At 40.8% G+C, this 14,906-nt stretch overlaps 1 protein-coding gene across 1 annotated transcript in view; it reads left to right on the top strand.

Moving 5' to 3' along the window:
- Positions 1-14,906, top strand: part of RGL3 (ral guanine nucleotide dissociation stimulator like 3) — a 958,134-nt gene that overhangs the window by 102,301 nt on the left and 840,927 nt on the right. Inside the window, exon 5 of the mRNA XM_044084617.1 lies at positions 4,309-4,389. Coding sequence (XP_043940552.1) covers positions 4,309-4,389 — 81 coding nt within the window. The remainder of the gene's footprint in view (positions 1-4,308; positions 4,390-14,906) is intronic.

The raw sequence follows: 14,906 nt of genomic DNA, 5'->3' as shown, positions 1-14,906 counted from the left end.
GCATTAGAATAGGTATCTTTTCGGAAGATCCTAGCTACATAAGTCCTTTCCCGATAGTCTTTACTTAGTTCGACGTCCAAGTATGCAATTTTGTCTTTGCTATAAGTGAACGTGAACTTCAAGAACTTAGTGCTAGAATTAAAACCTTCTAACATTTGTTGCACTTCATCTGGTTTACCCTTAAATAGGATAAATATGTCGTCTAAAAATCGTGTGTAAAACTGGATTTGATCTTTGTACATAGGGTTTGCTAAAACATGTTCCCTTTCCCAATATGCCATCACAAGGTTAGCTAGACTGGCCCCACAAGGCGAGCCCATTGCCACTCCAACTTTCTGGTGGTATAATCCAGTGTTGAAAAGCACATAGTTGTAAGATAGCACAATGTCAATGAGCTCTTCCACTAGTTGTGTCTCACTCGTGGGTGCCCCTAGATACCTAAACATGCATGATATCCATTCTATTCCCTCACAATGGGGGATAGATGAGTAAAAATCTTTTATGTCAATGGTAACTAAAAGGTGGTCCTCACTGAATTTAAGCTTATTAATGCTCTCTAGGAAAGACCATGAGTCTTTGGAAATTTGTATTTCACGTACAATGTATTTCTTTAAGATATTATCAACCACCTTTGCACATGTGTATGTAATACTGTCCCTGGCTTCCACTAACGGATGCATTGGTGGACAGTCTACACTTTTATGAACTTTTGGGATTCTGAACAAGATCGGAATCCTAGGAGCTGGCTGTATTAAGTAGTTGTAAACTGTTTTATCGATCTTTGCTTCTATGTAAAGGTCCTCTATAAAGGACCTGACTTTTCTATATGCACCATTTAGTTCATTCCTTGACACCTCTTCGTAGGTGTGACTATCTAAAATGTCTAACATTCTATTGTTATAGTCAGCAATGTTCATGATAGCCAGGCCCCCACCCTTATCGGGTTTAATAAAATGTACTGGTGCCTGGCATAAAAACCTCAAGGTGTCTCTGTCTTCCTTACTGATGTTATACTGTTGAACCTTACCATGTCTTAAATTGTTTGATTTATTCTTAAGGTTACGGAGATCCAACTCATTAATTTGTTCAAAAAGTGCTAAGGGTGCAAAGGTGGATTATAAACACTAGACACATAATAATCGCTTTTGGTGTTCATTTGTTCCCCCATTAATGCCACTAAATTTAGTTTTTGAGTGAATAATTTAAGGTCAATCAAGGTGGTTGCCACATCAAAATGTACTGTAGGTATAAAAGTATGACCTTTCGCTAATAGGTCAATCATATCAGGCCTTATGACAGTATCAGAATAGTTAAAGATTTTAAAGTCCATGTTGGAATTATACAGAATGTTACATTTAGAAAAGTTCTGCGTAGTTTGTAAGGTGGCTCTTTCTTCTACTATTTGTTCCTGTTCCTCATTGACCTCCCTTTCGGTGGTACAACGTTCGAGGCTCGGTTCCGAAAATTTGTTTGATTCAAATTACTTAGTGTCTTACCATGGTTAGAATTGTTGTTGTTATTGGCCGCTGTCCTTTCACTGCGGCGAACAGCCCCAGTACCTTCAGATTGCTGTTTTTCTTTTACCTGGTTATTACTACTAGAAGGTGTAGATGAGTGGTTCACATAGTTCTGTGCACCTTCATTGATAGTCTTAGGTCCACTCGTGTCAGGTAAAAAACTCCTTTGAGAGTTTGGCGGCTTAGGGTAGGCCATACCTGCCTCATAGTCTCTCAGGTCTCGCTTGATTTTCTTGATCTTAGTGAGATTGATTTTCGACAGGTACTGGTCTATACTGTCGAAAATACGGTCATAATTATAGCGATACCTTGAGAAGTTGATATCATTTCTTATGTCTAAATCTAAGCCATTGGTCTCAAGTATTAACTTATCTGCTGTTTGTTGGTAGTGAGTACATAACACTTGCAACAATTCTAAACCATGCCTGTCAAACATATCGATTAGTGCCTTATAAAAATCAGATCCTTCGGTAAGACCTGTTGGGTACTGCCACAGTCTAAGACCCTTAGGTATAATTTTCCTAATATATATATAATATTGAAAAATCGCCTCACAGCAAGAGGTTCTCCGGTTCGATCCTCGGCTGGGGTGCCTTCTGTGCGGAGTCTGCATGTCCTCCCTGTGGTCGCGTGGGTTTCCTCCGGGTGCTCCGGTTTCCTCCCACATCCCAAAGACATGCTGCAGGTGGATTGGACACTCTAAATTGGCCCTAGGTGTGCGTGTGAGTGTGCCTTCTGTGGAAGGTTGGGCGCCGGGCTGGCAACTCGACACCGTAAAACTCCACTGCCATTCAATGTGCGGACAAGGTGATCCGCTGTGGCGACCCCTAACTGGGAAAAGCCGAAAGAAGAAGAAGAAGATATATAATATTGAAAAATAGATCACCATGGTTCATCATACTAATTTTATCTATTTCTGACTAATGCCATCATGTCTAATGTCATCATTTTCACAAGTGATAACACTCTCGAGCATTCTGACATTCATTTGCATGTCATTATGTGGTCATCTGCATAAGACGCAGACTGCATTTTCCAATTAATGTGATTACACTACATATACTTTTAAATCACTTCCTCCTTGCATATTATCATTTGTTGTGGTATTTTGTGTAACACAAATCACTATTTGTTTCCGAATACTCCATTATTCTTCAGATAATGCAGGTTAATGCAAACACTATTATACTATTAACTTTCCAAATGAATAGTACAGATGCCTAAAAAGTGTCCCTGATTTATAACCTTTGTCCGTGATACTTATCATTGTCTCTGATTCTTGAAGTAGCACATTGTGAGCTATGAGGTTACTCCATTCTCTGATGCAGAAATGGGACATTTCTTTCTGAAATATTGGATTTTACTGGACAGATACGCCTTAGCTGCTGCAGGCTTGGTTTCAGCTGATTTCAAAAAGTTATAAAACAGAGTTGGAGAATGATAGTTCTTTCTATCGTTTCATAGCATATTAAGATATTTTCATTTGCAGAATCACTTTTTGCAATATTTATTTATTTATATTTATTTTACATTTGTTTACCGGGCTAGTCTAGCTGGATACATGTCCATTTTCAGTAGAGGCCCGGGGAGAAAAGCTCCAAGAAGAAGGTACAGATAACATAATAGATGCTAAGACAATAAAAATTACTATAGGCTTTACATATATTTGAAATAGAGATAAAAATAAAACAATTGGCTATACATGTAGTTGAAATAGAGAATAAAAATACAACAATTGGCTTTACACACTATATAAAACAGGCTTTACACACTATATAAAACAGGCACAGAACTTAAGTAAATAATCTCACATGCTTCAATTGCAAAATAGCTAAAGGAAAACACAGACATTTTTTAAAACATTTGATATGTTCCAGTTTTAGATGCTACCCAAATCAGAAGAGACATGCAAAAAAGAAGGGGAAGGAATGCTGTTTTGTAGTTGGTGCAAAGGATTAAGACTATGAGATGTTAATGAGCTGCCCTTTGTGGGGCAGGTTTGATTATCTCAGCCTCTATTTGCCCAGCTGTACAACTTTGAACAAATCACTGAACCAGGTAGTGTTTGGCAAGCTCTATGACAATCAATGTTTTATTGCAGTTAACAAATAAAATAATTCTGTCTCTCTCTGTCTGGAGGAGGCTGTAATTCAGTTATGTGGTTTGTCATTAAGTCTATTTACATAAACAAACAGGGTGATGCAGTGGTGTAGTGGTTAGCATTGTTGCCTTCCAGCAAGAGCTTCCCTGGTTCAATTTTTGGCTGGGGTGCCTTCTGTGTGGAGTCTGCATGTCCTCCCTGCATTTATGTAGGTTTCCTCTGGGTGGTCTGGTTTCCTCCCACATTACAAAGACATGCAGTAGGTGGACTGGACACTCCAAATTTGCCCTAGGTGTGAGTGTGTGTGTGCAAATGTCTGTGGTGCACCCAGCGAGGAGGGTTGGGCCTTGGGCTGGCAACCTGAGTCTGTGAAACATGTAACAGCTACAGAAATAATGAGTGCTGAAAAGTGCTCATTGGCTGACATACCACATAGTGCATAAATGAGAGAGATATATACAAATACAGAAGGGCAAAATATTTGTAAGATGCAGAAAATTAAATGCATAATCCTTAATGTCACTTTTAGAATTGCACACTTAGGCAAAGAAATTCATCTGACTATTCACCTATCCTAAACGTCTGTGACCACTTCTCTGATGGATTCATGTTTAGCTTGCACCATGAGCTGATTATATATCTGGACTCTGTAGTTAAGTACATAATAATGTGCTTTCTTCTCTTTCCAAGAAACAGCAGCCATGATGGGAGGCCAAGTGAAAACAGTCCTTGTGTGGATTCCCTGGAAAAAGCTGCATCTGAGCATAAGAGGTAAAATGTTTCTTAATGTTCGCATGTATTGCCAGCACACAACTAGAAGACTTCAGTGTGAGCTCCAACTCTTTTCTTAGGTTTCTTTTATTTTACAAGATGGGATTTCAAGAGTGTGGCTGTCAGCCCATGAGCATGCAAAGTTCTGAAAGGCATAAAAAATAGAACTTTCTTTGGGAGTCTGCATAATCATTTCTCCTATCTATGTGTGGGGAGAGGAGTGCTATGTCCCCTACTTTTATATTCATGTTGCATGATTGGATAATTGCAATCATTATACTAAATGGAAGGGTGGGCAGGTATTGGCTGAGAATATCAGGGATGTGTGGACAACCAGACCACTGGGGAAAGTAACAGCTGGAAAGGCTATCTTCTACTCCAGGTTACAAGTCAACATTTCAGGCAACAAGAAGTTGTGTCACACTTCTACCTTGTGAGAAGCAGTTTTGTAAAGCTTTGATTCCCAAAATGTTGATTATGTAGAATTGTCAGTCCTCTGGATTTAGCACTTCAGGAATCAGGTTTTCCTAGCCTCAGTCTTTCTAGTTTTCTCCCAAGTTCTTATAGTCACTGTATCCCTTGTGTTGTTGCTTATGACCTTTTGCCTTGTCTTTGGAGCGTATGTAGCCCCGAACCTATAACTTTAGCATGTTATAATGGACATGTGATGTCAGATTAAGTTCGGAAGCACAGATTGTAATGTAGAATGCAGAAGAGTTCAACATAATGGCAGGAAAAGACTGCTAATGTTCAGCTGCAACAGAAACATTATGTCTGCTGCATAAACAAAACAACTTAGCATGTCTATGAAATGCTTCCTTTGTTGTTTCCCAAGTAGTTATGATTTAGATATGTCGATTTTCTTAAGAAATTACTTTTCTTGTAAAAGACCCTACGACTTATTCACACATGTATTAAAGATCTGCCCAAGTGATATGTTTACAGTCATTGCATGAAGGTATTTGTTTAATAGGCTAAATTTGATTATACAGTGGGAAAATTGTACCTCCCATTGAAGCTCATTGTTTCATTGGGAAATCAGACTTGGTTCCTACACCAAAATGTTTGGTAATTGCACTGAGAGACAGATCAAATTTAGTTAATGAAAATATCTAAATTTATAGATGCCAGCTCTTTCTCTTCACAGACGGGGGCAGAATTCATGTAAAACTTTCTTTCTTTTTTTCAATGAAATTCTTCTTGCAGTGATACATATATTCCGGTCACACACTTGGACTATGTGTTTGTAAAATGCAGCTTCCAACACAATAATAACATAGTTTCACTTTTTTATCTAATGACATCTTTGCAGTGGTAACTATAAAACCAAGTCAAAATAGTGTATCTCTTTAACCACACACTTACAACACTGCTAAGTCATGCCTGATGACTTTGTGTAACTAAGCGAGCTCCAAGAAGAACTGAACCCTCACATAAAGTCACTGTTCAAACTCAGCCTTACTACAGGATATGTACCCAAAGAATGGTGTACAGCAACAGTGGTCCCGCTCCACAAAGGTGGTGCCACAATGGACCCTGGGAACTATCGCCCTATAAGCCTGACTAGTCTGGTCTGCAAAGCTATGGAGCGTATCATCATGGAACTCATAAACAAAGACATTAGGAACTTCCAGACACTGGACCCTACCCAATTCGGCTTTGTTAAGAGCAGATCTTGCCTCTTAAACCTAGTTGACTTCTTTGAAACAGTTACCAAGGCCATAGATGAGGGGAAGGTAGTCCACACAGCCTACCTAGACCTAGCAAAAGCCTTCGACACAATACCCCACTCTGGCATCATAAATAAGCTTACCAGCTTAAATATCAACCCCTATGTCACAAGATGGGTTGCAAACTGGCTCAGGGATAGAACCCACATGGTCAGAATTGCAGGTGCCATGTCCGACTCTAAACCAGTTACAAGTGGCGTCTCACAAGGCTCAGTCCTGGGACCTCTTTTGTTCGGTATATACTTCTCTGAGGTACAGGCTAACATGGGAGGACTATGGCTGACCAAGTACGCAGATGACTGCAAACTGGGAGCCATAATTGACCCTCCAGCTGACCCAGGCATCCTCCAAAAGGGCCTCACAGAGACGGATACCTGGTTCCAGAGCCACGGCCTCAAGCTAAATGCGAAAAAGTGCATAGTCATCCCCTTTGGGAAAAACAAAGTGCTCACAAATTACCACACAGGAGGTAATCCATTAAGTGCGGAAGAAGTAATTAGGGATTTGGGGACCCAAGTAGATAGTAATCTCTCCTTTGACAATCACGTTGCCAAAGTGGGTAGAAAGACCTTCTATATAGTCCACCTTATCACAAAAGGGTTCACATCTAGATCTAGAGAGGTCATTGTGCCCCTCTACTCATCACTCATCAGGCCCATAATTGAATACAATGCCCCATTTGGGATGTACCTTACCCTACACCTGCAGCAACTGGAGAGACCTCAAAAGAACCTCACCAAGAGGATCACGGGCCTCAAACAGATGCCCTATACAGTTCGACTAAAGAAACTCCAGCTCTACTCAGTTGCTTACCGCCTACTCAGAGGCGATTTATGCCTGACGTACAAAGCCATGTCTAACCCAGAATTAATGGATATGCTCCACCTCAGGAAATCCAAATCCCTTAGAGCTACACACTCCAGGGACTCAAACCTCAGCACAGCAATAAACAGGACATGCTGGAGGGACAGATTCATATCCCAGAGGCTCCCCTCACTCTGGAACAGAATCCCAATTCATGTTAGGCAGAGCCCCTCGCTGACCCTCTTCAAGAGAAATCTTGACGAGTGGACGGGAGATCGTAAATTTACCCCTGGGATCTCTTCTGTGTCCCTGCTAGACAGAGGCACAGTAAACTAACCTTAAAGGGCTATCCTCTGTGACCTACTGTACAGAGGCACAATTAACTAATCTAAAAGGGAGGCGAAAGCCAAACACACTCTGGCTAGGCTTATAAATGTCCTAGGGCAGATAGCCTAGTATCTACCTATGAACCTATGAACCTACATAATTGCAAAACTGATAAGCCATGTCTGATGACTGTATCTATGTACACACATACTTACACCACTGCTAAGTCATGTCTACTGTCTGTATCAATGTACACATATACTTACAACACTGGTAAACCATGTCTGATGACCATATGCATATAACCACATACTTACAACACACTTAAGTCATGTATGATGACTGTATCTGTGTACCTGCATACATACAACACTGCTAAGTCATGTCTGATGATTGTATCTATGTACCCACATACATACAAGACTGCCAAGTCATGTCTGATGACCATATGCATATAATTACATGCTTACAACACTAAGTCATGTATGATGACTTTATCTATGTACCCACATACATACAACACTGCTAAGCCATGTCTGATGACCGTATGCATATAACCACATGCTTACAACACTAAGTCATGTGTGATGACGTTTTCTATGTACTCATATACATACAACACTGCTAAGCATTGTCTGATGATTGTATCTTTGTGCCCACATACTTACAACATTGCTAAGCCATGTTTGATGATTGTATCTATGTACCCACATACATACAACAGTGCTAAACCACGTCTGATGACCGTATGCATATAACCACATGCTTACAACACTATTAAGTCATGTATGATGACTTGCCTCAGCACAGGGAGCGACAATATATGAATGGCGTCCTTACAATAAAATGTCATTATTTTAAAAAAAGCAAGATGTTTCTTTTTTAAATACTGCTATTGTATAACTGCAATACACAATGGCAGGACCATTGGTAGTTTATATTTTTACACATGTTGTGGATGCTCCAATTTGGTCAATAAGGCTTTGCCCTCGTGACCAAACAATGCTTACCCCACAGAAGATAAATTTGAATAACTCATGACCCTGCCGTGTAGTATTTCCTAATTATGCCACAGAAAGTGAATGAAGAGCTGTATTTTCCCCATCATTCGTTAAGGTGCTCTCACAGGGTTAACACAGGTGAACAGATAGTAACAGCTTTGAGGTGAAACAATGAGCCAATTTTCCAGGTCAACCTGTCTGTTTCAGATATTTTGCTGATTAATTCTAAATATCTCATGACACTTGCAGAAAAAATGGTAAAGTAATAATATGAAAACATAGGAAATGCAGATTATAATTCTCACAGATCAAAAACTTATATAGTGTACATTAAAGTGAGATGTGCAAATTCTGTTGTATTTTCCAGTGCAATACAACAAAGGTTAAGTTACCAGCAGCCAGTTCTGCTGTTGTCATTGGTCACAGAACGATTATGTTCATTGTATAGTATGAGCATAACTAATTGTCATGTGTGATACAAACTAATAAAGTCAGTTCACAGCCGTCTCATCTACAGCCAACTCATCGGAGAGGACATCTTGTCATATGTTGCCCCTTTATGACTCATAAATATTTTGCCATAGTTAGTATACTTAATATATCATGGGATATAATTCAAGTACATAATATTAAAGGATAGTCAATAAAATGTTCCTGAAGTTTCAGGTGTTTTTGTAACCACCATGATCATAAACATCATTGGTTAGTTTGAAACTGAACAGAGTAAAATTTCTTCTGCCTTTGCCTGATTTCATCCTTCATGAAAAAATACTGCCAAAAATAAAATTTCATTTAATTTCTGTTGTTTGCATTTTTTGAGTGCTTTTAGAAAAAAAAAACTTTTGACCTCAGATATCTTATCCCATTACCAGAAATCAATAAAACAAATCCCAGGTCATACGTATCTGGCAATGCAAGACTAGAGAGGCACAGAAAGCCAGAGACGAATATGCCTTGCTTTTGTATTGAACAGCACTTAACTGGGAGAAAAGCTGAGAAGGAAAAACACTAAGACTGAAACCGTTTGGCATCATTTGAACACTAAAAACAGTGAAAAATAAGAATTTTAAAGCCTACATTGTACTTTGAGAACAGTTTTCTACTGAATTGCTGATTTATTTAAATTGTTTTTGCTGTTGTGACTGTGATTTTATGCACTTTGAATTTCTAGTACTTCTGCATTTTATAGCATAGGCTAGATTCAGACTTGCTGAATCTCGACTGATTGGTATCACTTGAGCACTAAAACCAGTTCTTCACAGAGATACTAAAAGATCTCAGGCATCCATTGCTTCCAACTAACTGTAAGTGCCTGTTTTTGTTCTTATATTGCACTTTTAATTTGTATTTGCATTGTGCTGTCTGTTTGAATTGTTTGAACTGCTTTTTGTCACATTTTACTGTATACTGTACTAGTTCAGGTGTAGCCTAGCCAAGTTCCGGGTTTGTTGTTTATGGGTCTGTTTTGTAACTTCTGAGCATCAAATTCAAGCCATCTTTGTCAGAGAGGGTCCTTCTGCACCCTTGTGGGAAGAGACTGCTGTCTGGGTCCCATCTAATTGAGGGTAATTTGACTAGAGCTCAGAGAGCGCATCCTTATTGGATAGCTTGAGTTAAAAGGGTTATTTTTTGTTTTATTTAAGCCCCACGTTTGTGCATGTTTGCGTGTAATGCACCAATGTGCACTGCTGCATAGCAGTGGTTACCATTGGTGGATATAGACACAAACATTTTGTTTGTTAAATTTTCCCTTAGCACTTTGCTCATGGTCTTCCAGAGGTTTTTCACAGTCCTGATCTACTGTCAGGTAGAACACTAAGCCTAGCCTCAGAGGTACCGACACACCTCTCATCCACTAGCTATTACTAAGTGCGACGTCTTTTACTGAACATATACATTTATCTAACACTATGGCTGGACAATTTCCCACAGTTTCTCCAGCCAGCTTTGTTGACATGGGCATCCTCAGACAGTGTAGCAACTGCCTCATGTTCACCAACAACCCTCTACTCCTAGTCAACACAAACTCAACATGTGAGAGATGCAACTGTATTAAGAACCTTGAATCCATGCTCTCTCACATGCCAGTCAGTACATATGATAATGAGTAGGTTGTCAGCATGCACACCTCACCTTCTACTCCACCCAAACCCGCATCACACATAACTACGTATGCGGAGGTCCTTACCAGAAACATACCTAACACCAGAGACCTCCCAAGCACAAACACAAGCACATTACACATACTTCCTCTGCAGAAAACAATACACATAATAGCTCATGCTCCAGTGTCTCACCTGTCAAGCCCTTAAGGCAAAATACAAAACTAAACATATTAGTCATAGGTGATTCCATTGTGAGGCACACATATGTCCCTCTCACCAGGCTGGATAAGGAAAAGGTCACTGTCAGCTGTCTGTCAGGTGCCAGGATCCACCATATCACACTGCACTCAAGTCTCTCAACAACAGGTACTGTTATAACTCCGCCATAGTCCATGTTGATGTGAATGACTTGAGATGTACCTCTGGAATATATGAAGAGAGACTTGACTGAGCTCTTGGACTATGTGTCTCAGGCAGATATGTCCCTAGCCTTAAGCAACATTTTAGCTTCATCTAGCATGATGCCTCAATACAAACAGAAAATGATTGACTTCAATAATTGGCTTAGTTTCTGATGGTGTCATTCTAAGGGGATCCAGTATCTGTCAGCCTGGGATGACATGATCGACAGACCTCGATGTTTTGCCAGAGATGGCCTTCATAGGTTCATAGGTATTTACTAGGCTAACAACCACAAGGGCCTTTCTAAGCCTAGCCAAGCATCCCAAATCTCTGACAAGTTCTGATGCAGTTAATAAGTATAAGCAGGGGCTTGGGAGATGAAACATGTTCAAGCTAGGGCCTGGGGGATGAACCATAAGGTTGCCTGTGTCCATTAGAGAAATAGGTGCCAAACCAGGGATGAATTTCCTGTTCCCCCTATCCAATTGTCCAGGTTGCACTTGAATTGGGTTAGGTAGGAACTCTGCTTCACATAGATGGGGAGACTGTTCCAGAGACGGGATAATCTCTGGATACATATCTGTCTCTCCAGCAGGTCCTATTTATATCACAGGCAAGCTTTAAGTTTTTAGAATGGGTAATTCTGATACTGTTTGTTTTGCGGTTATGCAGAAGATCCATCAGAGTGGGGTGTGATAATGCCTTGTATATCAGGCATAGATCTCCCCCCAAAAGCCTGTAGGTAACAGAATACAGAGATAAAGCTTTGAGGTGGTCTGCATAGGACATTTTACTTAAGCCCTGTATTCATTTAGTGAGGAATCTCTGTGGACGTTCCAATTGTTGTATATGCTTAGTTAGGTACATACCAAAGAGGACATTGTGCTCAGTGATAGGGCTGATGAATGCCAAATACAGTAAACTATGACTTCCTTGGGCTTAGATGCCATACCTTTGTTTATAAGTTGCACAACACAGAATGATTTCCTCAGTACGTGTGTGTCCCTATGTCCATGACTACTGGGTTAACGGTAAGGGGTATGTTGTCAATATGATAGTTAGCAGGGGTGGATGACTTCCCAAAGGATGTTATTATGTATTTCTTGGCATTTAGTTTTAGTCCTTGCCTCTGACACTGTGTCAGTCCCTCCTGGAGAAAATTTGTCTGTGTGGGATTCATTGACAGCTCCTAATTTGCACTCATCTGCAAATTTAGTCAGGCAGAGACCACTGACATTGGCCTTGACTTCAGGGGAGTAAATGCCAAAAAGTCCAAGGACTGATCCCTGATTGACTCCACTTGTGACTGGCCTCTTTGTAGAGGTGGAGTCCCCAATTCTAACTTCTTGGGTCCTGTCTGTGAGCCAGTTGGCTATCCACCCGATAACATATGAGTTTGTACTTGACCTCTTGAGTTTGTCAACAATGCCCAACCAAGTGGGGTGTTGTGTCAAATGCCTTGGTCAGGTCAAGGTTGGCTGTGTGAACCATTTTGCCCTCATCCATTGCTTTGGTGACCTCAAAAAGTCCATGAGGTTGAGTAGGCATGATCTGCCCTTGATGAAACCAAACTGGGTTGAGTCCAGTGTCTGGAGGTTTACTATATCACTATTGATCATTTCCATGATAATTCTTTCCATGGATTTATATATAAGACTAGTGAGACTTATGGGTCTGTAGTTTCCAGGATCTGTAGATGGCCCACCTTTGTGCAGAGGGATGACTGTTGCTGTTTTCCATTCATGAGGCACAAAGCCTGTTTGGAATCTGTTATACAGATGATTGATTCTGTGATTCCACCAGGGTGGTTTGTTTTTGAGTTAGTTCTGTACTTCTTCCTGGTGGGTACAGCTGCCTCTATGCAGCTATTAACATGCTTGTACACAGTTTCTGTGAACAGTTCTGCATAGGCAGCAGTGTTCTCAGAGTTTATGGGGCTTGAAAGTTTGCCACGTTATCACTTAATAGCAGGTGGTTAGCCTTACTGTAGTTCCTGAAAATTCCAGGTTTAGCTGGGGGTACAATTTTTATTTTTACTTCAAAGAAGACCATTCTGTGGTCTGACCTTACCAGGGAAGGCATTACAGTAGGGGGCGTGCAGCACTCTCCCATATTAGTGAGGACCAGATCTAGTATGGCACACCCCTGGTTGGTGTATTGACCATTTGGTTCAGGGAGTTTGTGTTTACAAAATTCAGGAATCTCTGTGCCTGTATGTTTGGTGTCATATAGGATTCCCTGTTAATCAGGCATGGCTTGTGCTATATCACTGCAGGACTGCAACCCCCACCTGTAGAAAGAAAAAATAAAAGAATAAAAACAAATTGCGAATCCCCCCACCTGTAGAAAGTAAAAAGAAACAAAAAATTGCTATTCCCGGAACTCCACGCATGTGTGCTTGGAGTTACTGGTACTCACCACTACAGACTGCTGTGTTAGGCAGTCTGGATAGGGAAGAACGGAATCTCCACCCTGCCAGCCCAGAAGTCTGTGCAGTGATGACTGCACAGACTGGAAGGACACGGAATGCATCACCCACAGGCTGGAGGCTCCAACCTACTCTCATCTCGTGGGGAAACCAGTACAGCTTGCGCAGGCTGCTACGGAGGACAGACGGTTGATCTGCATAGAGTGGGCTGCTGCAGAGGACGGATTCAGGCTGCTAAGGAGGACGAGGATTTTGATCTGCTGCTATGGAGGAGGAACAGAGTTTGATTGGATGCTATGAACGTAGGGTGTGTGATTCAGGACTGATCTGGCTGCTACGGAGGATGAACGGTGTGTGTGTGTGTGTGTGTGTGTGTGTGTGTGTGTGTGTGTGTGTGTGTGCGTGTGTGTGTGTGTGTGTGCGTGTGTGCGTGTGTAATGCCGCAGTTGCTACATACTGGTGGCTAGATAGAACACATGGTGGTGGGTAGAGAATGCTCAGGCTTGAGCCCTGTACCTTGGGTACAGGTAGTAAGGGCCTGAATTCCCTACCCACCACCATTTGTAAAAAATCTGCACGTATTTGCATCATATTTGTTCTGTTCCTCATAAAATCTGTGGTTTCTGTATGTTTGTTGTTCCTGGCAAAGTCAGTGGTACAGTGGTGCACTGGTAGCATTGTTGCCTGACAGCGAAAGGTTCTCTGGTTTGATTCTCGGCTGGGGTGCTTTCTGTGTGGAGTCTGCATGTCTTCCCATCTTACAAAGATAAGTGTCTGGAGTGTTTCTCCCTGCTCTGCTGAAAATTAGCTTTTGTTCCAAGTCAGACTTTCCTGGTTAACAAATGTTAAATAAAAATAACAGGCATTTGAATTTCAGGCTTCATATTCTTCAGACCTTTTATTCTAACAATTTTCTAAGTTTATAACATGGATATTTGAAATTTGTCCTTATTTTAGGGACTATATTTCCCCATTATTGGCTTCATCCAGGTTTTTTGTGCTAAGGTTGAGAGCTATGGTGAGAACTGAATTCACTGAATATGTTTGGGGGCTGTATTCCCCCATTACTGGCTTTGTCCATGTGTTTTTTGCTAAGAGGTTGAGAGGTATGGTAAGAACTGAATTCACTGATTATGTTTGGGGACTTTATTCCCCCATTATTGGCTTTGTTCAGGTGTTTTGTGCTAAGAGGTTGACAGCTATGGTGAGAACTGAATTCACTAAATGGTAGTCATTTAAGTTTCAGTCTTCCTCTCTTTCACAAAACAGCTGATTTGGCATAGTGGTATGTTGCTCTGACTGTTTTGCACAAGGTTCTCCTGGGTTCAAGACTTGGCAGTGAAATGCATGGTGATAACACAACATTTTACTGCAGCAACTTTCCAACATTATACAAGCAATGTTTAAAATGTGTCCCTGGTTTTTGGGCTTTTGTCCCCCCCCCAATAAATTTTGTCTTTTTCCAGATTTCTTGTGCTGCAAAGTTCAGAGAAACAGCGGAGTGTCAAGTAAATTTTACAAGGAGCTGAGAGCTGCAGGGGAACAAATGTTTAGTACTGCTTATGGTGAGTCTACTTGCATTGTTAATAGCACAACAGGTAGTGTACTTGCTTTTGATGCAGAAGGCTGTGGGTTCTACTTTCACAGTAGGTAGATGCATTGGTGATACTGTGTGTGTTGTAAATGGGGTGGATGCTGCAGTCCTTTTTGGCGAAGATAC

Source organism: Protopterus annectens, chromosome 9.part0, assembly GCF_019279795.1.
Source record: "Protopterus annectens isolate FY-2018-M chromosome 9.part0, PAN1.0, whole genome shotgun sequence".
In the NCBI taxonomy this organism is placed as follows: Eukaryota; Metazoa; Chordata; order Ceratodontiformes; family Protopteridae; genus Protopterus; species Protopterus annectens.
Note: the sequence above shows the minus strand (reverse complement) of the source record. Positions and strands in the feature narration are given on the sequence as shown.